The 24,595-nt window shown below is 45.6% G+C and overlaps 1 protein-coding gene across 8 annotated transcripts in view; it reads right to left on the reverse strand.

The window, feature by feature from the left end:
- Positions 1-20,033: 20,033 nt before the first annotated feature.
- UBE2H (ubiquitin conjugating enzyme E2 H) overlaps positions 20,034-24,595 on the reverse strand; it is a 98,589-nt gene continuing 94,027 nt past the window's right edge. For all 8 annotated transcript variants that reach the window (XM_008512672.2, XM_008512686.2, XM_008512680.2 and 5 more), the window contains one exon: positions 20,034-24,336. In XM_008512672.2, coding sequence (XP_008510894.1) covers positions 24,212-24,336 — 125 coding nt within the window. In that variant the 3' untranslated portion in view covers positions 20,034-24,211. The remainder of the gene's footprint in view (positions 24,337-24,595) is intronic.

Genomic DNA, 24,595 nt, shown 5'->3' on the forward strand with positions numbered 1-24,595 from the left:
GCCCCTTCACCCTGGAGCCTTTCAATGCCTCACTTTGCAGGATCCGGGAACAACACGCTGTGTGGTTCCCCTCATGCTGTTCCAGCTTCTGCTTTCATTTAGGCCTCTTCCTCATCCTGGGATGTCACCCCCACCCCCGCCACCTGCACAGCTGCCACTCACCTCATAAGACTCGGCTCGGGCCTCCCTCCTCCCAGGAGCCTTCCCTGAGCACCAGGGCCCCACTCTGCCCTGCCTGTGTCTCCATCACAGCCTTTTCTGCAAAGTTCATAAATCCAGCCCTGTGTCTGTCTTTCCCATCGGGGTATGAGGGTTTTTTTTTTTTCTTGTTTTTTGCTTTTTTACTTTTCAATATGTGTTTATCAGGTGTTCTACCTATTTTTTTTTTACATGTTTTATTCCCCTTTTTTGGTAAAATACACATAAAATTTACCATTTTAACTTTTTTTAAGTGTACAATTCAATGACATTAAGTACATTCACAATGTTGTGCAACCATCACCACTATCCATTTCCAGAAGTTGTTTTATCTTCCCAAATGGAAATTCTGTATCCATGTAACAACACTCCCCATTATCCACTCCCACCAGCCCTGGTAACCTCTAGTCTACATTCTGTCTGTATGAATTCACCTATTTTAGGTACCTCATACAATGTGGAATCATACAACGTTTATCCCTTTGTGTCTGGCTTACTTCACTTAGCATAATTTTTTTCAAGGTTCTTCCATGTTGTCACATATGGCAGAATTTCCTTCCTTTTTAAGACTGAACAATATTCCATTGAATGTATAGACCACATTTTATTTATCCATTCATCTGTCAGTGGACACTTGGGTTGCTTCCACCTTTTGGCTAATTGTGAATAATGTTGCTAAGAATGTTGGTGTACAAGTGTCTATTTGAGTCCCTGTTTTCTTTTTGTTGGTTTGTTTTGTTTTTGTTTTTTTGGTGAGAAAGATTGGCCTTGAGTTAATGTCTGTTGCCAATCCTCCTCTACTTTGTGTGTGAGGCGCCTGCCACAGCATGGCTTGATGAGCGGTGCATAGGTCCCCGCTTGGGATCTGAACCCATGAACCCCGGGCCCCCGAAGCAGAACGTGTGAACTTAACCACTATGCCACCTGGCCAGCCCCTGAGTCCCTGTTTTCAGTTCTCCTGAGTATATACCTAGGAGTGGAATTGCTGGTTTATACGATAACTCTGTTTAACATTTTGAGGAATCGTCAAACTTTTTTACAGCAGCTGCATCATTTTACATTTGTACCAGCAAAGCACACGGGTTCCAATTTCTCTACATCCTCACCAACTCTTATTTTCCATTTTTGTTTGTTTCGGGGTTTTTTCCTGCTTTTTTTCTCCCCAATTCCCCCCAGTACATAGTTGTATATTTTAGCTGCAGGTCCTTCCAGTTGTGGCATGTGGGATGCTGCCCCAGCATGGCCTGACGAGTGGTACCATGTCCGTGCCCAGGATCTGAACTGGCTAAACCCTGGGCCGCTGAAGCAGAGCATACAAACTTGACCACAGGGCCACAGGGCCGGCCCCTGTTTGTTTGTTTTTGACAATAGTATTCTAGTGGATGCGAAGTGGTATCTCATTTCGGTCTTGATTCGCATCTCTGTAATGACTAAGGACGTTGAGCATCTTTTCCTATTGGCCATCTGCATATCTTCTTGGGAGGAGGGGTTGGGTGTTATTCACCTGTGCTTAGCACAGTGCCTGGCCCTGCTGGGATGACGGATGGATGGTGGCACCTGAGGCACATGGCCACAGGATGAGGGAGGGGAATGGTGGCCTGCCACCCTTCTGCTTTCTATTAGTCCACCTGTTCTAGGTTTCTTTTTCTTTCCTTTTTTGCCTTCTTTTGGAGTGATTTTTTTCTTATTCCATTTTTTCCTTTGCTAATTTGGAAGTTATCCTATTTTTATTCTTTTAGTGGTCCCCCTTGGAATCACAACATATATACATACTTATCAGCTCTAGAGTTTATCAACCTTTATCCTCTTCTGGGACAATTCAGTTATCAGAAAGCTGTACCTCCAACTCCTCCTCCTCTTGACCCATGTGCTTTTGCAGTTATGTATTTTTTTATTGTGATAAAATATACATAACATAAAGTTTCTCCTTTTAACCATTTTCAAGCGTACAATCCCATGTGTAGTTCTGTATTTTAATTCTACATTTTAAAATGCACTGCAATTATTTCCGTTGTTTTACATGTTAATGCTCATTTAGATTTGCCCTCGTGTTTATCACATTTTGTGTTCTCTGTTCCTTCTTGCACCTCAGACCCCCTTCCACCTGGGGAAACAAGGAAACATGAGTGAGACACCCAGCAAAAAATGACAGAAACAGTCCCACAAAGACTTCAGATATTGGAATTATCAGACCCAGTCTATACAAAACAGGCACACTCTGTTTATAGAAATGAAGACAAACTTGAAAAGATCTGCAAGGAACAGGAAAAGATTTTTTAAAGTGACGTAATAGATATGAAAAAGAACCAACTAGAACTTCTATAACTTGAATACAATAAATAATTGATTAGGGGCCGGCCCCGTGGCCGAGTGTTTAAGTTCGCGAGCTCCGCTGGGGTGGCCCAGAGTTTCGCCAGTTGGGATCCTGGGCGCGGACATGGCACTGCTCATCAGGCCACATTGAGGCAGCGTCCCACATGCCACAACTAGAAGAACCTGCAACTAAGATATACAACTATGTACCAGGGGGGATTTGGGGAGATAGAGCAGGAAAAATAAAGATTGGCAACAGTTGTTAGCTCAGGTGCCAATCTTTAAAAGAAAAAAAAAGGAATTGATTAAATATGTCAATACAGTAGAATATTACACAACTATTAAAAATAATGAGGCAGCTCTATATGTGCTGATATGGAATTATTACTATGTAAAACAATGCAAAATGGCAAAATGCAGAGCAGTGTGTACGATTTGCTTCCATTTGTATATAAAGAATGTGGGGCCAGCCCTGTGGCTGAGTGGTTAAGTTTGTGTACTCTGCTTCGGCAGCCCAGGGTTTCACCAGTTGGGATCCTGGGCTCGGACATGGCACAACTCATCAGGCCATGCTGAGGCAGCATCCCACATAGCACAACCAGAGGCACTCGCAACTGGAATATACAACTATGTACTGGGGGGCTTTAGGAAGAAAAAAAAAAAGAACCTGTTACTTTATGCTTATGCTATACACAGGGCCCGTTTCTGGGAGGGCACCCATGAAGCTAAAAATAGTGGTTGCCTCTGGGAAAGGCAATTGAATATGTACAGGTAGGAAGGACAAAGAGATTTACTTTTCTTTTTCTTTTTTTTGGTGAGGAAGATTGGCCCTGAGCTAACAGTTGCAAATCTTCTTCTTTTTGCTTGAGGAAGATTGTCACTGAGCTAACATCTGTGCCAATCTCCCCCTGTTTTGTATGTGGGATGCCACCACAGCATGGCTTGATGAGCGGTGGTAGGTCTGCACCTGATATCCGAACCCATGAATCCCAGGCCGCCAAAGTGGAGCGGGCAAACTTAACCACCATGCCACCTGGCCAGCCCCTAAGATTTACATCTTTAAAAAAATTAAATTGTTTAAATTAAGGCTATCTTTTAGAGTAGTTTTAGGTTCACAGCAAAGTTGAGGGGATGGTACAGTAATTTCCCATGTGCCCCCTGCCCCCAGCGTGAACAGCCTAACATTATCAACATCCCCCATCAGAGTGGTACATTCGTTGCAACAGATGAGCCTACACTGACACATCATTATCGCTCAAAGTCCATGGTCTACTTTAGAGTTCACTCTCGGTATTGTACATTCTGTGGGTTTGGACAAATGTATAAAGACCTGTGTTTACCATTATAGCATCATGCAGATTGGTTTCACTGCCCTAAAAATCCTCCGCGCTCCACCTCTTATCCCTCGCCCCTTTCCCCAACTCAACCCTTGGCAACCACTGATCTTTCTACTGTCTCCATAGCTTTGCCTTTTCCAGAAGGTCGTATAGTTGGAATCATACAGCATACAGACTTTCACACTTATTAATATGCATTTAAGCTGCATTCCTGTCTTCTCATGGCTTGATAGCTCATTTCTTTTTAGCAAAGAATAATATTCCATTGTCTGGATGAACCACAGTGTATTTATCTGTTCACCTACTGAAGGATGGCTTGGTGGCTTCCGAGATTTGGCAATTATGAATAAAGCTGCCAAAAACAACCAAGTGCAGGTTTTTTTGCAGACATAAGTTTTCAGCTCCTTTGGAGAAATACCAAGAAACACAAATTGCTGGATCGGATGGGAAGAGTCTGTTTAGTTTTGTAAGAAAGAGCCAAGAGATTTACTTTCCACCGTATAATTGTAACATATTGAAATTTTGTACTGTGTTCACGTATTACTGATTCAAAAAAATTTTTTTTTTTTAAAGGTTTTATTTTTTCTTTTTTCTCCCCAAAGCCCCCCGGTACATAGTTGTGTATTCTTCTGTGGGTTCTTCTAGTTGTGGCATGTGGGACGCTGCCTCAGCGTGGTCTGATGAGCAGTGCCATGTCCGCGCCCAGGATTCGAACTAACGAAACACTGGGCCGCCTGCAGCGGAGCGCGCGAACTTAACCACTCGGCCACGGGGCCAGCCCCATGATTCAAAAATATTTTTAAAAACTAATATTCCTTGTTCCTGAATGAAAAGACTAAACTACACAGGATGTGAAATTATCCGTTGTTCTTAAACAAATTTATATATTTTTGCAATCCTTATGAAAATCTCAACAAAGATATTTGGATCGTGAGAAAATGCTTCTACAATTTATTTGGAGACATAAATAGGCAATAATTCAGATTTTATTATGAAAACATGATGGTCTAGTCCTAGAGAAGGAATTACACCATCAGAATGTATTATAAAGCAACAGTATTTGAAGTGACATGCTGCCGAGCAAAAATAGAAGCATCAATAAATGAAACAAAATAAAGAGTTGGGGAACAGATGTAACAAACATAAATATTTGATACGAGATAAAGAAAATTTTTAAAAGCTAGCGGGTAGGCAAGACTCTATCGGTCTTTCTCCCCAGGTAATCTCGCTCGATTCCATGGGCTTTCGATGTTGTGTTCCCCGTGCACTAGTGACCCAGATCTGATGTGTCCCCCAGGCCGTGCCCCTGAATTCCAGGCTCATTCTACAACTTCCTCTGTGACATGCCCACTTGCTGAGTGATCCTCTCAAACTCGCGCAGCCTTTCCTCGCTAACCTCCTCCGCCGCCACCCTCCCTGTCTCAGGAGGTGGAGTCCTTAGTGCTCAGTGGCTCAGGGAGAAGTCGCTGCTTCATCCTGACTCTTCTTTCCCTCCTACCGTATCCAGTCCACAGCAAGCCCTCCCCTTCCACGGCCCCCACCCTGGCCCAGGCCACCATCTCTCCCTCTTGGATTTTGGTACCTGCCTCTGGCTTCCACTCACACCCCTCATTTCCATACAGCAGCCAGAGCTACATATTTAACATATTTCCCATGTCCACTTTCACCATGGCCCGGCTCCCACTGCACACTTCCATCTATGGGAAGTTTAAAGCGTTTTGCCTCCAAATATGAAAACCTTCAGGGACACAAACGAAGGCACAATTTGAAAATCTGCTTTGAGGAAAGCCTCCTGTAAGCTTAATCAGGGCCGAAAACTGGTCTTCCGCCTCTGGGTCTTCCTTTGTCATAAACATGTGTGTATCTGTTAAGGGTGAAGCAGGCGGTAAAAACTGTGTTTTGGGGGCCGGCCTGGTGGTGCAGCAGTTAAGTTCGCATGTTCCACTTCAGCGGCTCGGGGTTCGCAGGCCCAGCTCCCGGGTGTGGACATGGCACTTCTTGGCAAGCCATGCTGTGGTAGGCATCCCATGTATAAAGTAGAGGAAGATGGGCACGGATGTTAGCTCAGGGCCAGTCTTCCTCAGCAAAAAGAGGAGGATTGGCAGCAGATGTTAGCTCAGGGCTAATCATCCTAAAAAAAAAAACCCAAAAAAACCTGCATTTTGACTCCAGATGCGGGTTTCAGAATTCGGGTGTATTGTAGAACCGGGATGGGGGGTGAGGACATTTTGCCTCTTTCATACCCTAAGTGGTGTTACTGTTCTAGAGAAAAATTCCCGTGAGGGCAAGGGCAAAGCCAGCATCAGTAACAAATAATCCCAAAACTGCTTCCTGCCCCCACATTTAACTGTAAGGAATTATTTTTAAGTTAGTGTCAGTATCCGTTCTCAACACAAGCCCCTGTTCGAGAAGGACACCTCCTTAAAAGAACCGAAGCAGTATAAGCTAGTGACTCTGACTCTTCTAAACGTAACTGCAGAGTTTTGGGAGGACCACCACAGTTTTTTCAAGACGGACTGGCTAAAATCCATTTTAAAAAATTGCGTATGATTCTTTGTACAATGTACTTTATTCAATAAGGTATTAAAAATCTATCTCCTCAAGTCATGTTATAAAATATTACTTGAAAATAATGTTCCAATTATAATTAATCCTGGTTTTATTTCATCTAATAAAATTTTAATTTTTTCTCCTCCTTAGTGCAAAAATAAAATTATGTGCCAGCTGACAGACTAATTAGTTCTTATGCTTTTCTCTTTAATTAAAATTACTGGAAAAGTTTGATCTTGATGTCTAACGAAATTAATGGCATTATTTCTGATTTTCTAATATAAGATTGTTTTTAATTATTCCCCCAAACCAAACATTAGAGTTTGAAACACACATGAGCACACATTTTACTGAAGGAATACCATGCTTTTTATCATACTCTTCAGATCACAAATAATTTATCATTTTAGTAACACATTATATTGTGTTGATATAAATCAAATAAGGAGTGTAAGGGCAAATTATCCAAAAGATGGAAACAAGGTAAAAGGATGGCTGCGTGTCTTTTCAATCCCATATTGGAACCTTGTGCGACAGGACCGCCCAAGGAGTATTTCCTCCTCCAGGGGGGTGTCCCTGTGTTTGACTGTCTTCCCATTGGCTAGAGGCCAGATTTGTGTAGGTACTTGTTAAGGTGCAGATTTTTGCTCAGGAGAGATGCAAATTACTTCTGTCTGATAGAGAAGATAAGTTTTAATCCCCTGTAGGATATTAACCAGTTTTGTTCCTAACTTAGGAAACTGTTTTCAGCTTTCTTTTGACTCATTAACTATAAAAATCTCCATTCCTCAAATTCTCATTTGAATCAGTTACCAGCCTTCTTATTCTTTCATTAATTAATTTTTGATAGATGATCACTCTGTGTATAAGAGTTATATTTTCAACTTTTAAAAAATTACACTTTGATATAATAAACAGCATATTGATTTTTTATTTTGCTTTTAAAACATTTTTAGGGGGGGCTGGCCCTGTGGCCGAGTGGTTAGGTTCGCGTGCTCCACTTTGTGGCCCAGGGTTTCTCCGATTCAGATCCCGGGTGCAGACACAGCACCGCTCGTCCAGGCCATGCTGAGGCAGCATCCCACATGCCACAACCAGAGGCACTCACAACTAGAATATACAGCTATGTACTGGGGGGCTTTGGGGAGAAGAAGATGAAGAAGAAAAAGAAGATTGGTAACAGTTGTTAGCTCAGGTGCCAGTCTTTATAAAAAAGAATTTTTTAAGACATTAATTATATCAGTTTTATATGATTTTAATCACATCTACCTTTAATAATCTATTTTGCAAGATGAATTTCATAATTTATTTCTCAATTTTTTTATTTTCCAGAACGTACATTAAAGCTTTTATTTGAATTGAAAGGCGACATCAGGCTTTTTCAGACACGAAAGTCAGTCAGTCTGATTTGGTTGATTGATTCGCTAAAGAGGACTGAATTGGGTTATATAGCAAATATTTTCCATAAAGTGAATGGCCAAAACTGCTGTTTCAAGGTTCTGACGAAAAAAATTATGTATGTGTTCATGTGTGTGTTACACATATATGTAAAATGTGTGATGAAGTCGTTTTATAAAAAATTATGTTGATAAAGTCACATTAAAATTAACAGTGTTTGTAGTTTCCCAAACCTTCCAAATAGCTCAGGTTGAGCAAGGTTCCTGTAAGTGGAAAAATAACAGATAATTAACATATATGATGTCTTTGATATATTTGATAAGTCTTGATAAATCTGTCTTGGTATATTTGACACAATTGGCAAACAGAATAACTTTAGTGATTGAGTAAAAAAAAAAAGTTGTTCTGTAAATCAGGTGACTTCCAATTCTTTGCTTTTGGCAAATTAGAGGAGAAATGAATAGATATGTCCACAGGTAGATCATTAAAAATAATTTGTGATGATGGATTACTCTATGATTTTCGCTATAACTCAGAAAGAATTCAAAGAATTGATTGAAATTGTTGCATCAAAAATGCTTGCCATTTCCATCTCCTTATTTATGTGAACAAGGTTTCTCAGGGCTTACATCTCTAAAGATGAAAAATAGGATTAAAATTGTTCCAGAATTTCTGAATTCTGTCCTAAAACCATAGATATAAAAATAATTGCAAAACAAACAAAAACACCCCATTCATCTCGTTAAGAGAGATACTTCAAATAACATTTTATAATAGCTTTTTTGAGATACAATTCACATCTTATAAAGCAAAATTTTTTGCTTTATAAGCAATTCAGTGATTCTAGTGGGAGCGAGGTGGTGTCTCCTTATGGTTTGAGTTGCATTTCCCTAATGACTAATGATGTTGAGTGAGCATCTTTTCATGTGCTTATTGGCCATTTGTATGCCTTCTTTGGAGAAATGTCTATTCAAATCTTTTACCCATTTTAAAATTGGGTTATTTGTATTTTTACTGTTGAGTTGTAATAGTTCTTTATTTATTCTGGACACTAGACCCTGCCACCGCACAGGCCCCTATGCTCACTCATTTTAAAGCATTTCCTAATTTCCCTTCTGATTTATTCTTTGACTCATTGATTATTGAAGAGTGTATTGTTTAATTTTCACATAGTTATCAATTTCCAAAATTTCTTTCTGTTATTAATTTTCAAATTCACTCTATTGTGATCAGAGAACATACTTTCCACAGTTTCAATCCTTTTATACTTGTTGAGGCTTGTGCAATGGTCTACTCTTGAGAACGTTTCATGTGCATTTGAGGAGAACGTGTGTTCTGCTGCTGTTGGTAGGCTATTCCATTGACGTCTGTCAGGTCGAGTTGGTTTACGGTCTTGTTCAAGTCTGCTCTTTCCTTACCGATTTTCTGCCTAGTCGTTCTTCCATTATTGGAAGTGGGGTATTGAGGTCACCAACTGTTATTGTTGAATTGTCTATTTCTCCCTTCAGTTCTGTCTGATTCTTCCCTCATGTTATATCTTCCTGATGGACTGACCCTTTAATCGTTAGAAAAGATCCCTCATTACCTCTAGTAATATATTTTGTTTTAAAGTTTCTTTTGTCTGATCCCTATATAGTCACTCTTGTTTTCTGATGGTTCCTGTTTGCATGGTATATCTTTTATCCTTTTTTTAAATTTTCAACTTATTTGTGTCTTTGAATCTAAAGCGTGTCTCCTGTAGAGAGCACAGAGTTGGACCTTGCTCAGTTGATATTTAAAAGAGGGACACTAAAGCTGATGAGGAGCTGTGTGCCTGGATGAGCCTGACAACTGGTGGCCTTCCCCTGTCGTGATCTAACTGGGCCGTTTCACTGGGAGACTCCCGGCGTTCGTGTCTTTGTGTCTTTGTGTCCTTGCTCTTGAGTTGGTACAGTGCTCATAGAGGAATCGTCCCGCTTCCTGCCTGGATGCAATAAGCCTGGCTGCCAGGCTGCTGGAGCTGAGCGGGGGAAGGAGGTTGAGGCCATCCTGTTCAGTATGTTAACTTTCACTTTAAACCTTGCTTTTCAGTATGATAATTTCCCCTTAGGTGTGCTCGCATCCCCATGCTTTGCTCTTTCCCTAGCAAAATCCTGTCTTCTCTATCTGGAGAGGGTCCGAGGGCTGCTGCACAGAACTGGGAGGAGATCTGGGTGTCCAACACTTCTCAAGCTTTCAACCTCGCCTCCTGTCACAGCCTGTCCTTCATCCCAGGGTCAAAGGAACCTGGAACCATGGACCATTGAAGGGTTCCTGCAGTGTAAATTGGGTCGCTTCTTCATTTCCCTCCCTTCTGCCTTAGGAATAGGGTTTTTACGAGAAGAGTTTTTGTTTGTTTTGCTTTGCTTTTAATCTGCCACGGTGGTAACTGCATGTATACCTCTTTTCCAGTTTCCAACAATGTTTTTGTTATTTGCTGTTGTCTGCTGTTCCTTCCTTGTGTTCCTCTGCTTATGCCCCCTGCCCCCTTTTGTAACTCTTTGCCATCATTTTGGTTTTGGTAGGGAGCAAGGTTACCCATATGGTCCATTGGTCAGCTTAACTGGAGGCCATCATCTTTTTTTTAAAATTGTGGTCATGATAGCTTATAACGTAGTGAAATTTCAGTTGTACAATATTGTTTGTCATACACCATATAAGTATGCCCCTTCACCCCTTGTGCCCACCCTCCACCCCCCTTACCCTGGCGTTTTGTTTGTTCTCTTTGTTTGCAAGTTTGTTTATATTCCACAGATGAGTGAAATCATATGGTGTTTGTCTTTCTCTGTCTGGCTTATTTTGCTTAACATAATGCCTTCAAGGTCCATCCATGTGGTCGCAAATGGGATGCTTTTGTCTTTTTTATGGCTGAGTAGTATTCCATTGTATATATATACATACACCACATTTTCTTTATCCAATCATCAGTTGTTGGTCACTTGGGTTGCTTCCACGTCTTGGCTACAGTGAATGATGCTGCAATGAACACAGGGGTGGGAAAGTTTCTTTGAATTGTTGATTTCAAGTTCTTTGGGTAAATACCCAGTAGTGGGATAGCTGGGTCATTGGTATTTCTATTTTTAGTTTTTTGAGGAATCTCCATACTGTTTTCCACAGTGGCTGCACCAGTTTGCCTTCCCACCAGCAGTGGATGAGGGTTTCCTTTTCTCCACACCCTCTCCAATATTTATTGGTTTTGTCTTGGTGATTATAGCCATTCTAACGGGCATAAGATGATATCTAAGTGTAGTTTTGATTTGCATTTCCCTAATGATTAGTGATGTTGAGCATCTTTTCATGTGCCTATTGGCCATCTGTATATCTTCTTTGGAAAAATGTCTGTTCATAGCCTCTACCCACTTTTTTTTTTAAGATTTTATTTTTCCTTCTTCTCCCCAAAGCCCCCCCAGTACATAGTTGGATATTTTTAGTTGTGGGTCCTTCTAGTTGTGGCATGTGGGACGCCACCTCAGCACAGCTTGATAAGTGGTGTCAGGTCCTCACCCAGGGTCCAAACCGGCAAAACTCTGGGCCGCCAAAGCAGAGCACACGATCTTAACCACTTGGCCACAGGGCCGGCCCTATTCTGCCCACTTTTTGATTGGATTGTTATTTTGTAGTTCATTTGTGTGAGCTCTTTGTATATTATGGAGATTAACCCCTTATTGGATATATGGTTTGCAAATATTTTCTCCCATTTGGTGGTTTTTCATTTTGATCTTGGTTTTCTTTGCCTTCCAGAAGCTCTTTAGTCTGGTGAAGTCCCACTTGTTTATTTTTTCTTTTGTTTCTTTTGTCTGAGTAGACATGGTATTCGAAAAGGTCCTTTTAAGTCTGATGTCAAAGAGTGTACTGCCTATATTTTCTTCCAGAAGTTTTACGGTTTCAGATCTTACCTTCCAGTCTTTGGTCCATTTTGAGTCTATTTTTGTGTATGGTGAAAGATAATGGTCTACTTTCACTCTTTTGCATTTGGCTGTCCAGTTTTCCCAGATGCATTTATTGAAGAGACTATGTTTTCTCCATTTTATATTCTTGGCTCCTTTGTCAAAGATTAGCTGTCTGTAGATGTGTGGTTTTATTTCTGGGCTCTCAGTTCTGTTGCACTGATCTGTGTCTGTTTCTGTGCCAGTGCCATGTTGTTTTGATTACTATGGCTTTGTAGTACATTTTGAAGTCAGGGATTGCGATGTGGAGGCCATCATGTTCTATTTAAGTCTTTGGTTTAAACCTATTCTTTATCTGCACTTTTGGAAGTCTGTCTCCTAAGGCCCCGGGTGCAGTATTACAGATTGAGTAGACCTGGTAACCTTGGGCTTGTAATTGCACCTTCTAGTTTCCTCACCTTGCTATTGGAGGTGCATATTAGTCAGGATTCTTGACCATCAATGACCAAAAGCCAGTGTAACCAGGCTTCAACCTCAAGAGGTTTCACGTTCTCATCTGAAGGAAAAGCCCGGGGAAGAGGTTCCCAGGCAGGCTCCCCTGCCCGCTCCAGGCTCACCTCCTGCCTGCTTAGCAACCCCAGAGGGGAAGGGATCAGAAATCCCAGCCCTGAACGTAGAGCAGGGTGCCTGATTGGCTGGCAGGGTGCCAGGGGCCACCACGGGAGGGAGGGGAAGAGGGAGTTGACTCTAAAGCCCACATGGACGTGAGTGGGTGAGGACAGCCAGTTCCCCCAAACAGCATAATGGTACCGATACCAGAAGAAGAAGGAACAGGTGCTGGGCAGGCAAAGGTAACAGGTGTCCACTGCAGGGTAATGACATCAGCCTCATAGCCTTGATGTAAATTAAACCCTTAGCTCTATGCCCGCAACCTGAAAATATTAGCTGTTGTTATCACTGTTGTTATTGACAGGGAGGTGTTGCGGCTTGCCTTTTTATCCTTAAGAACAAATTCCTCTGCCAGGGCCAGAAACAGGCCCAGAGCAGTAGTTTCCCTCGGCCCCTGAGACACGCAATTGGCAGCGAGGCTCAGCAAAGCCTCCTGATCTCATGCTCTCTCGCCAGATGGGCCTCCCCTCCTTATCAGGTCAAGTCAAGGCCCCGTTCATCCCCGGCTCCCCTCCACACAGCCTTCCTGCACCGGGCATCACCCTTCTTGCTGAAAGAACACACATGGGACAATTTGCCCCCTATCTTGGAGTGATTACATGGAGTGTGGGTGTCCTCACATTGGCACTGTCTGCTCAAAGAAATTATCAACTGCTTGGGACCAGGGCCGGGGGCTCATATGCCTTCAGGTGTACCTCCTTCCTCCCAGGCCCCAGAATGCACATCTGGGCACACAGCAGGATCCAGTAAGCACCAGGCCATGGAGGTGTCTAGCTGGTCCCAGGGCCCAGGCCTGTTGGAGGACACCCCCTCCTGGGACATTCGAGCAATCTCTGTCCATTAGGACGGGAGCTCAGCTGCTAGTAACTGTGGCAGAGACTGCTCTGTGTGTCCCCAAAGGCAACCTCCCCTATTCCCCAGTAATAGAACACCAATGTTTTAGAACCCCAATTTTTAAAATATAAATCTCAATACTTTTACTTAATAGCAGAAGTTTAAAGAAATTTTTATTATGAAAATGTTATAACCTATTCAAAAGTAGAGAGAATGATATAATGAACTCCCATGTACCCATCACTCAGCCTCAGCAACATTAACACATGGCTTGTTTCAGCGATTACATCCCCTCCCACCACTGGATCATTTTGAAACAAATCCGGACGTCATGTCATTTCATCCCTAAATTTAATATATATTTCTAAAAGGTAGACTTTAAATGTACACAATATAGAACACAATAACTTTATCACCTATAAAAAACAATTATAATTTCATGATAATTTCTTAATATCATATACCCACTCATGGTTCAAATTTCCTCAATTGTCTCAAATCTTTTTAAGGAGCTGAGTTGTTCCAACAGGTTCTAAAAACACAAGATCCACACATCGTACTAGTAGAACCCCAATTTTATTCAAGGGGGCAATGTGCCCAACTGAGGAAGACTATCTCCCCACTTCCCTGAACCAGTGTGCAGCTGTGTGTCTCAGTTTGGTCAAGGAGGCGTAGGCAGAAGTGTGGAGGAGGCATCCAAGAACACTCCTTAAAAGGAGCTGTCATGGGGCTGGCTGGGTGGCGAAGTGGTTAAGTGCACAGTTCTGCTTCGGCGTCCCGGAGTTCACTGGTTTGAATCCTGGGTGCGGACATGGCACCGCTTGGCAAGCCATGTTGTGGTAGGCATCCCACATATAAAGTAGAGGAAGATGGGCACAGATGTTAGCTCAGGGCCAGTCTTCCTCAAAAAAAAAAAAAAAAAAGGAGCTGTCAGCTGCGAGATGAGCACCTTTTATTCTTCCCTCCTTCCTTCTTCCTGCCGCCTGGAACTTGGGATATGATCTCTGGAGCTCTAGCAGCTATCTTGGACCACAAGGTGACCTCGCAAGCAGAAGCCAAAGCTAGGATGGCAGATAGAGAGTAGGAACTTAATTTCCCACTCCACTGTTATTTCCAGTCTTTATTATTGAATCATCTAAGATTAGGTTCAATTGTAATAAATAGAAAACAAAATAAAACAAAATTTTATAGCAGTGGCTTAAATATGATAGAAATTATTTTTCTCTCTCATACAAAAGAAATCTAGAGATAAGCAGTCCAGGGCTAATAAAGTGGTTCCACAAGGTCATCGAGTATCAGATGTCTATGGCGGAGTAACTAATTACATCCAAAACTCAGAAGCTTAAAACAACAATCGATTATCTGTTTCCGTTTCTGAGGGTCAGGAATCTGGGATTCATGAGGCCTGGCTGCCATCATTCCCAGCTTGACTGGGTCTGGGAGAGCCGCTGGTTTAGGGCTTCACTTCCCAGCCATGTGGGTCTCTCCACAGGGCAGCTCAGAAGGGGTCAGCTGACTTCCCCCAGAGTGAGAGATCCAGGATGGAAGGAAGGAGCGAGAGAGTCCACTCAGGTGGAAGCTGCGGCCTTCCACTCAGCCTGGGAAGTGAACATCCCTCTATCCTTCCTGCCCCTATGCGCCAGTCCCCCATGGCTCCTGCCCTGCTGCCCCTGCTCCCTCCTGTCCTTGAAGCCTGTCCCACTGTCCCCCCTTGCACAGCCCTCTTGCTTCTGGAGAGCACTTCAGGGCCCTCTCCGCTTCCCTGTCTCTGTCCTTCTCTGTATCCTTGCTTGTGCTTCCCATGCCTGATTTGACCCCAAGGCACCATTCAAGCTCCTTGCCCACCAGGCTAGCCAGACCCCTGAGACCCATCCCCCTTCACCTTCACCTCAGGTCGGCTCCCGCCTCCCTGCACACCCCTGGCCACTCCCCTACCTGGGGTGCCCTGCCCTCCTTCTCCCTTCATCCAATTCCTTTCCATCCAGCCAGGCCCTGATCAAGCCCCCTCCTGGAAGCCGCCTCCTGGCAGTTTGTGGTGTCTGGTGACCTTTATTCCTCCCTGCAAGGTCAGTTGGGGTGGTGGGGTGAGGCGGGATGAGCTGTCTCTCCCCGGCCCTGGACTTGCGGAGGGCTTGGGAGGGTGGCCGGCGCAGCGGTAGTAAGCGTCTCCGAGGGCTATTCCTCTGGAGTGATCATACTGGAGAGGTCTGCGTCCCTGCTCTCTGGGTCCCCACCCCCAGGGGGCCTGGCTCCTGCTGGGGCTTGTCTGTCTTCCGCACGAGGAAGGGACGGTTAAATTCATGCTGGGTGGCCGGGGCAGCCTGCTGGGGTGGCCTTGTTCTGGCCCGGTTGCTCCTGAGCCTGGAGCTGCAGAGTCCCTCGGCCCCCCTCATTTTTCCAAGTCTTGTCTGTAGCCTCCTCGGGATTCTGGGGCCCCGCCTGGACCTTCCAACAAGCAAGCTCCTGCTTGCTTAAGCAGCTACATCTGTCGCCGGCCACCAGGTGCCTGGCCCGAGGGGACAGTCAGAGGTCCTGGCTCCTCCTGAGACGGGCGAGGAGGGTCATGGTGGGGGGGAGGGGGGAGGATGCGGGAAGCGGGGGCGGCCTCTGCGACACTACGGGTGACTCTGGGTGGGGCCGGTTTCCCGAGCTCGGCGTTTGGGTAGCCGCGGTTGTTTCCTTTCTGGCACCTGCGGGGCACCGGGGGCGGGGCCGAGGGGCCTCCTGAGGGCGAGACGCCCCGGGGCGGCGGCCGCAGGGGCTGAAGGGTGCGTCCTGCCCGGGAGCCGGGAGCCGGGGGCCGCGGCGCGAGGCCCGAGCGCCCCCTGGCGCCCTAGGCGGGGACGGGCCACGGCGGCTCCGAGGAGACAAGACGGCCTTGGTGGGCCGTCCCCCGCGCCCGCCGCGCCCCCTCCGCCCGAACCCGCTCAGGGAGTCCCCAGCCTCGGGATGGGCCCCTCCCTCTCGTCGGGGGACACCCGCGAACCCCCGGAGCGACGGCAGCGGTGAGCAGCGCGCGGCGGGGCAGGGCCGGGGCGCCCTGGCATCCTGGCAGTCACGCCCCCGGGAGGGGGTGGCCGCGGCGGCCAGGTCCCCGAGGGTCCCCACCCCGCTGTCTCCTCGATTCGCCCACAGCCTGCGGGGTCCGTGCACCGGGACCGAACTGAGCGCGCTTCCCGCCCCCGGGCTTTGGACTGATCGGAGACAGCAGGACCCCAGAACATTCTCTGCGGAGTGTGAGGTTCTGGTCCCTCTTGTGACTTGTTTGCTTCTCCTGAAAGTTCCTGCTCTGCCCAGAGGCTTGTCCAGGGCTGCGCTGTCCAGTAGGTGGCCACGGTCCACATGTGGCTGTTGAGCTCTTGAAGAGTGGCGACGGAGGAACCGAAACTTTTCGTCTTATTTAATTAATTTAAATTTAAAAACAAGCAGTGTAAATTCGGTAGGACTGTGCGTCACTTTTAAACGTTGAAAATGCAGCATCCAAATTGAAATGTGCTGTGTAAAATAAACACTGGGTTTCAAAGTTAGTACAAAAATAAGAACGCAAAATAGCTCATTCACTTTTAAACAGTAGTTACATACTGAAATAATATTTTGGATATAGAGTTAAGACATTAATTTTACCGTTTTTTAAAAAAATGTGGCTACTAGAAAGTTTTAGATTACTTATGTAGATGGCATTCTGTTTCTGTATTTCTGCTCTAGGGAGTGGGTTGGGCTAAATCTGAGTTTTATTTTCTCACTCCACTGAGGTTGGGAACAGTGCTGTCAGTGGAAATGGGGATGTGTGGGGAAAGGCCCCCACCCTCAGGGACCACGCCCGGATGGGAGGGTGAGGCTCACTTGGACACAGGTGCCACAGCTCCCTGGGTGTTGGAGATGGCCACAGAGCTCGGGCACAGCATGAGCTCTTGGAAAGAACACTCCTCTGTGGTCTAAAGACCTGGCTTCCAGCACTGGTTGTGCCACTATTATCTGTGTGCCCAGGTCTCTTGATGCCTCACAAGCAGTTAATGTGAAACGGGACCAAGTCCTGGTCTCCTTCCCAGGGCCAGTGTGACATCACAGGGAAGCCCTCTTCGGCCATCGCTGATGGTGGTTACCTCCGGTGAAGGGCATTATGGAAGACTGTCAGGTTTCTGGAATGCCAACTTGTTACCAGCACATAATTCCTCTGAAATCTGCAGAAGTGCATCTTTTAAAAGCTTTGTTCCACACTTTTTTTTTTAAGGAAGATTATCCCTGAGCTAACTACTGCCAATCCTTTTCTTTTTGCTGAGGAAGACTGGCCCTGAGCTAACATCAGTGCCCATTTTCTTCTCCTTTATACGCAGGACGCCTAACACAGCATGGCTTGCCAAGCAGTGTCATGTCCGCACCCGGGGTTCCGAACGGGCGAATCCCGGGCTGCCCAGAAACAGAATCTGCGAACTTAACCGCTGACCACTGGGCCGGCCCCGTCCCACACTTTTAAATGCACCTTAGTGGACTGTAGCAGGGACCTGATTCAGTTCATAGAGCTGGAGAGAACAGAATCCAGGCTGAAGCTTCTCAGCGGAGTCGCTTGCTCCGTGCTGGCTGACTTAGCTGGTAGTGGCCGCGGGAAGGGGAGCTGAGAGCTGAAGGCCAAAGCTCAGGGCTGTCCAGCGCTTCTCCAGGTTGTCGACAATGGGGCAGCCAGAAAGGTAGAGTTTTCCTCTTAGGGAGCCCAACTCTGTTCCTGCCACGCCCAACCATTTGACACCAGGTCGTAGGAGCCAAGTTTGAGCCCTAAAGAGCTCTCAGGAACCCAGATCCACGAAGTGCCCAGCCCTTTTTCAAAAATAAACACCGATATAGACACACACACACACACACACGCACCCCTCACAGAGGAGGGGAAACAGTCCTGTGTCTTTTATTTTCTAACATTAAATCCCTAGTCAGGCTAACTCCAGTTCCCAGAAGTTCCGGGTGCACGATCCTTCGACATGAGGCCCTGGAGAGCAGGCCCAAGGTGGACTGCCTTGGGCTCATGCAGGGACCCGAGTCCCTGAGAAGCCTGTGAGCTTCTCCTGAGGAGGCTGCTCTCAGTCTGTCAGGTGGCTCCAGGCCTCTGCAGGTCCAAGGATTGTGAGCCAGATAAATCCTTTGCCCTGGTTCTAGGTGAGGAGCAGGAAACACCAGAGTCCAGCGTCACAGGAACTCATTCCACAGGGTAGAGGGCAGCTTTCCAGAGATGGCAAGAGAATTTAAGGTAAGAGTTCTGGGGCTCTGGGCCCACAACTTTCTTCCCCAGGACAACATGCCTCAGAAATGCCCAATCCCCTTCTCAGGGAAGGGCCAGTGCCTCAGGCAGGCGGTGGAGAGCCCCCTCTGCCCCTGGGGGAGCAGCTGGACTGAGGCCGAGAGGTGGCAGTGATGCTGGGTGAGACTACTGGTGAAAGAGGACCCGAGCCCCACTGAATGCACTGAGACGCTTCATGGGGCAGTTTTCAACCAGCTGCCTTACGTGAGATCAACAGAATGACTGTTCACATGACCTACAGATCTCTCAATTCTCCTTTCAGCTGGAAAATGGGTGCTCTAAATTCCCAGAGCTCTTTGTGTCCCAAAACTCTAAGCTGTGATCTTGAAACCTTCGTGTTTCTCAGGGATGTAACATCCCCTCTCAGGAGACCATCTCCTGTGATGTGGCATTGTTTCAGAGCCCAGATGGAGTTCTGAGTCACAAAGTGTCAGAGTCAGAACCTATTGGTTTAGGGCCCTCATTTTACAGATGAACCCGAGGCCCACAGAGCGGGAGATACACAGCTGGTTCATGTTAGAGGCAGGACTAGCACTCACAGCCTGGTTCGGTCCTTTGGTCCCCTGCATCCTCAGCTGAGGGGTTGATGACGACCACTTGCAAAAAGGCTGTTCAATGTTTTGCTTCTGAGCACCGGAGGCAGCCAGGGCAGCTTGGGGATCTCCTTGCCACGGGAGAGCATGAGGTGTTCACACCAGAGCACCGTTCCTGGGTGGCCTTGCCCTCCTCCCTGGTGGCCTCAAAGCTGGGCCTACTGGAGAATACATCAGGTGCAGTGAGGAAGAAAAGAGGTGTGAGGGAAACGAATAAGTAAACGGTGGAAGAGAGTTGGGGGAATGAGACCATGTGACCAAAGGAAACCTCTTCCCTTTGTCTTCAGGGCCTTTTGACAAAATCAAGTAGATTCTCCAAGAGACTAGGCAACATTGCCCTCTGGTGGCCAAGGAGGGCATATGCTTTAGACAGGAATTGAAACGCTGGGCTAACCCAGTGATCAGCTTCGGATGCGGTACCCACAGCTCCCCCACCACATCCCGGATGAAGTTGGCACTTGGCACAGAGGGGCACCTGTTGAGGCAGCTAGGCCCTGGCAGGAAGCTGCACTGCGTGTAGACTCCAGGCCGAGCGGGCACCCTTTGCTCAGCATTAGTTGATATGGCCTAGGTTTGAGCTTAACAGCAGCATGGAAGCCATCCCTGCCAATCCATGTGGGGGAAGGTGGGGTGCTCCAGGCCACAGGACTTCACAGAAGAGATGGCTTTCAAGGCTCCAGTGGAGAAGCCTCACGGTAAGCTTGTTCATTGTCAGCAGTCACCTGGCCCTCCAGGGACAGGGACAGGGACTCTGAGCAGGGCCTCTTACCTATTACTGCCTACAGGTGATATTCTCTTCCCAGACTAACCCAGTCATCTGCTTGTAAGAGCTTCTCTGTCAGAAAAAGCCAAGGTCTGCTGCTCAGAGGAGCCAGACGATCAGGGAGGGGCTCTGAAAACGGGCTCAGTCATCATGGGGGCTGCTAACTTATTGATCAAGGTCCAGCCATTTGCCAAGGTATATACACATTTTATTTAAAAAAGTTTACAGTTTTCATTATACACAGCTATTAAGAGGTTATAGTCAGAGGCATTTGTCCTGTTGACAGAAGTGCCCATTAGATCATCACAATGCAAGGAAAAAGGTGGAAGGGAGGAGATAGGGCGAGGAAAAAATAAGTGATAAAAAGCTTAGATTTCAATTAAGGGCTGGTACGTCCCTTTTATCTCTTCAAGTATCACACAATATGTACCAAATACAATCAGTAAATAATGGCCATTTCTTCCCAAGCCCACAGCCAAGACAAGTATTTGCTGGATTAAGAGTCCTGGCCCTTCCTCAGGCGAGCGGAGAACCCGCACACCTGAAGGCTGTCACGTTCCCCTTCCCCAAGGGGCTTCCACTCCATCCAATCCCTAATGGAACCGCCAAGGTGTTCAGTGGCCAGAGAAAATATGAACACGGATTCAGAAGTCCAAAGAAATGCAGGATTTTGCGCCCAATCAGAAACGATTTGACTTTAGTCAACAAGGCTGTGGACCCAGTTAGGAAGCTGATGAAAATAACTCTTGCTAACTTTTGTTAATGGCTTTCACTTTCTGACTGAGTCCCTACAACACAGAAGGGCCACATGCCATTTAAAATCAAACACTAGTTCCCAGAAACTTGGTGTCTAGAAACGTCACCCGCGGAGGCCAGAAAAGGATCTGTCTTTCATGATTCTCAGCCATCCCAACAGGAGGCCTAATAAAAAGCAAGTGTCAGGCCAAGGCCAACCATGGCTTCAGGGAGCCTTTTGAGGGAAAAAAATTCCTTCAAGGGGAGACACTCCTCAGGAGCTTAGATCAGCCAGTTGGCAATTAGAACATCTTTTGAAGTGGAAGAAAATGTTAGGTACTGGAGAGATATATGGCAACTTCTGAAAATCATCTCACTAGTATAAAATGCTGGTTGAAACTGCACAGTAACCTCAAGGAGTGCGATGAGACTGGAGACAAAAGAGCAAAAATGCCAGTGTCTAGCTAGGCTACCGCTAAACGTAACCTCAAGGCGCCAGTGCTGGGCCGCCCGCGAGCAGTGCATCACAGCTGGGATGCAGCCATCTTGCTTGTTGGTGTCTGGCGAGAGCTCGAACTCAGTGATTTCAACGGGGGGCAAAGAAGAGCTTGTGCTGGTACACCACAAGGAAGGATTTCAAAAACTATAGATTCTAAGAAGGGAAGGGAAGGGAAGGGAAACTGCCAGAAGCAGCTCTGACCTACCACCACCTTTAAAAGCAATAATGTTCAGCCCTTCTGAGAGGCTCTGGATGTTTTTCTGAGTGTCATGAAGGGACAGCCTGGAAAAGCATTTGCTGTTGTGACACCCCCCACTCCAGCCTTACTCTGCTACCTATTGTCGGACCCAGAGTCCTCAGACTCACGGCCCGGCTTCTTCCAGCTCCCTCTGTACCTATAACTATGGTCTCTACTCCTACTTCTCCCAGGTACAGGGAAGGGACAAAAAGTTAGCGTAAGAAGGAATTCTCGTCAACTTATCAAAAGTCAATTTCCCAGTGGAGATGGAAAGCCCCACACAGAACCAAAAACATGCATGGGACCAAGGTTAGTGCCCAGAAAGGACGGACTTGCACAGAATGAGAGGGTACAGCATGACTTGGGTAGCAATTCCAGGAGCTTTCAGTGCTAAGAGAATTGAAGCCTAAATTACACCTTCATCACACAGACTTGGATGGACACACACACACACACACTCTGCAGCCATACTCAGATCTGCTTCTTAACCCCTGCAACCTCCCCCAGTAAGTCTTCATGTGGGAAGCCTGCACCACCAGGTTCCTACCGCTGGAGCTCTCAATCGGAGGCAAGCTGCTATCTTTTCATTAGAGAAATATGGATTGAGTCGGGGAGCAGGGCTGTGGCACTGCTCACATAACTTCCCTAAACTTGGTTCTCCTAGTTTTTCTGAAAAGATTAAAGGCAATTATTACTGGACATTATTCTTTTGAAAGGTAATTAGAACACTATTGTTTATACAATATTGAAAAAATACAATTTTTTATTGTTTGAACTCAAATCACCACCCAGCACTTTAAGCCTACCCTAAATCGCACCTACAGTCACGGTTATAGCACAAGCAGACTGCTAGATCAGCAGGTAAGCAGGTTAGACAGTGCCAGCACAGCCCCTCCCTCCCCCAGAGTAATGAGAAGACAACGTGCTAGATAAGAGTTAAAGTACACCAGTACATGTTAAATAGTTAACACTACCCTCCGACAAGCCACAAATGCTAGATAGGTAACTCAGTACGGTTAACTAACCACAGCCCTACGTAACTGCACTTTTAAATTTTCTTTAAAGAAAACCTTTTGCTTCATGCCCGTAATTAACATAAAATAAGTAAATTCTTTGTCTTTTTATTTAGGAAAATAATCATGCTAAAAGCAAGTTGTATTTTATATAATAGATTTTCAAAGAAAAGATTGATTGTGCTTTTTGAATAAAAAAAGATAGGATATCTTCCAACCTCATTGACTCAAATCTTGTGGAATATAGCACTTCTAAACTAAAAAACACACATCAAAAAGAAAAATTAAGTTATCCCAGTGGGACATTCAAAAATTGTCTTTAGAACGTTTTAGGATTGGCTAATTCTGCTATTGTCCTATTGGTTGTGGCAAAAAAAAAGAATACAGAGTTGCTGTCTAAAGTTCTCCAAATTCAGCAGGCAACGCTCAGATGTGAAAGGAACTCTGCCGGCAACCTGGACATATGGTTAGCTGAGTAAACATTTGATTAGCAGGCATTTTAAACTGTCTGATTTCCTCTTAACATATACAGGAGAGAAAGTTTCCTTCCTTCCAAACCTGTTCCACTACGTCATATTTCTGAATCCTTTCCTCCTATTCAGTCACACTCTGAAAAAAGCAGTTTGTTTTTCCCATGTAGAGTCACTTTGGGTACAAGAACCTTTATTTGTTCCAAATATTTCTCATTTTAAATTTAGAATACGTGTTGGGTCTGAAATACCCATTTCCCACTCCCACAAGCAGGTGATGACCAGGCTGCTGCCAAGAGCAGCAGCGGAAGGGAGAAAAAACCAAAACATGAATGAGAGTACCCAGGAGTCCCAGCCGCCAGACGGGTCTTCTTCCCGAGGCTAATGGTCCACGGAGCGGCTGTCTGAGGAAGAGGCCATCTCTTGGTAGGTGAAGATTAAATCTGCAACCTTTCTAAGCACAATTCACACACACGCCGGAAAAAGGAAAAAAAACCTCAAAACAAAAAACTCACAACCACCCTCAAATTTAAAGCTCTCAGTCCAGAGTAGCGGTCTCAAAGTGGCCAACAATAGGATGAGGGTGTGACTCTGCATGTGCTGGATGGGAGGAAACATCTTCTCAGTCACTTTTCTCCTCCTGTCGTCTCAAAAAAGGTCTGGATTACAAAGCTCTACCCAAGAAAAAGAATCAGGTTCAGGAAACACTTCCAAAAGCTCCTCCAAAGCAAACACGTGTGGCTGCAGGGCCTGGTAGCGAGAAGGGCAGGAATCTACACATAAAAATGTACTTAAAATCTGAGTCAAAAAAATTGTTGTAAGTTTCAACGCTCCCACTAGCTCCCTGTTTTATACTGTTACTCCACAGCACGGGGCCACCTAGGATTCGCAGGGAGGAGCAGCTCTGATTCTGATGGGGCTGGCTCTACATGCTCCCACAGCAAGCCTTTTCCTCCTCAATTTTTCCTTTCCGTTTAGAAAAAGCACTATTCTATCTTCCAAGAACAGTCCAAGAACTGGTTGGTTTGGTTTGTTTCTTTGGAACCATCAATAAAAGAAGCAACTTTTTCCTGTTATTTTAACTCAAGTCTATTTATCAGAGCGGCTATTTCTTTCGACAGTTCAGTAGCACACAGGCTGACTTGGCCAAATGGACTTATGAATGCATGCATTCGGACCGCATATTGCTACCAAAATGGAATGTGGGAATATGCTATGCACCTCAGGTTGAGAAATGACCAAGAAATCAAGATCTAAAGGGTGATATATAATATATATATATCAATGCTATTATTCATAAAAACCTTGTTTAGTAATAAAAAAAATTGCTTTGTTTAAATATGAATATTATAGTCTGCTTCTCATGGTTAGGAAATAATAGTCTTTCTGAAAAGCAGGTGCTTTTTCTACTACAACTCCATATCCTGGGCCTCATCTTCCGAAAAGTCAGACATAGAACTCTCCGACGAGCTGTCACCGGTGCCCTCTTCCTGCTCTTTCAGTGCCTCCTCCGTTGCATATTTCTGGATGTACTCTGCACAGGGGGCGGGGATAAAGAAAACACAAGGGCCATGAGCGAGCAGGCATGTGCTTCAGCGACCCCCAAGCTGGAAAGTCCCAGGGAGGTTGGAGCTTTCATTACATCCCGGGGGTAACAAAGATGACAGTTACGGTCACTAAAGCTAAGGGGAAAATCCCACAGGGAGATGTCTTTTGAGTTCGTGCACTTTGCCCCCTTAGTAAGAGAGACAACGCAGAACACTTGATTTGCAGGGGAATAAGTACACTGCATC

The sequence above is a fragment of the Equus przewalskii genome, chromosome 4, assembly GCF_037783145.1.
Source record: "Equus przewalskii isolate Varuska chromosome 4, EquPr2, whole genome shotgun sequence".
Classification (NCBI taxonomy): Eukaryota; Metazoa; Chordata; class Mammalia; order Perissodactyla; family Equidae; genus Equus; species Equus przewalskii.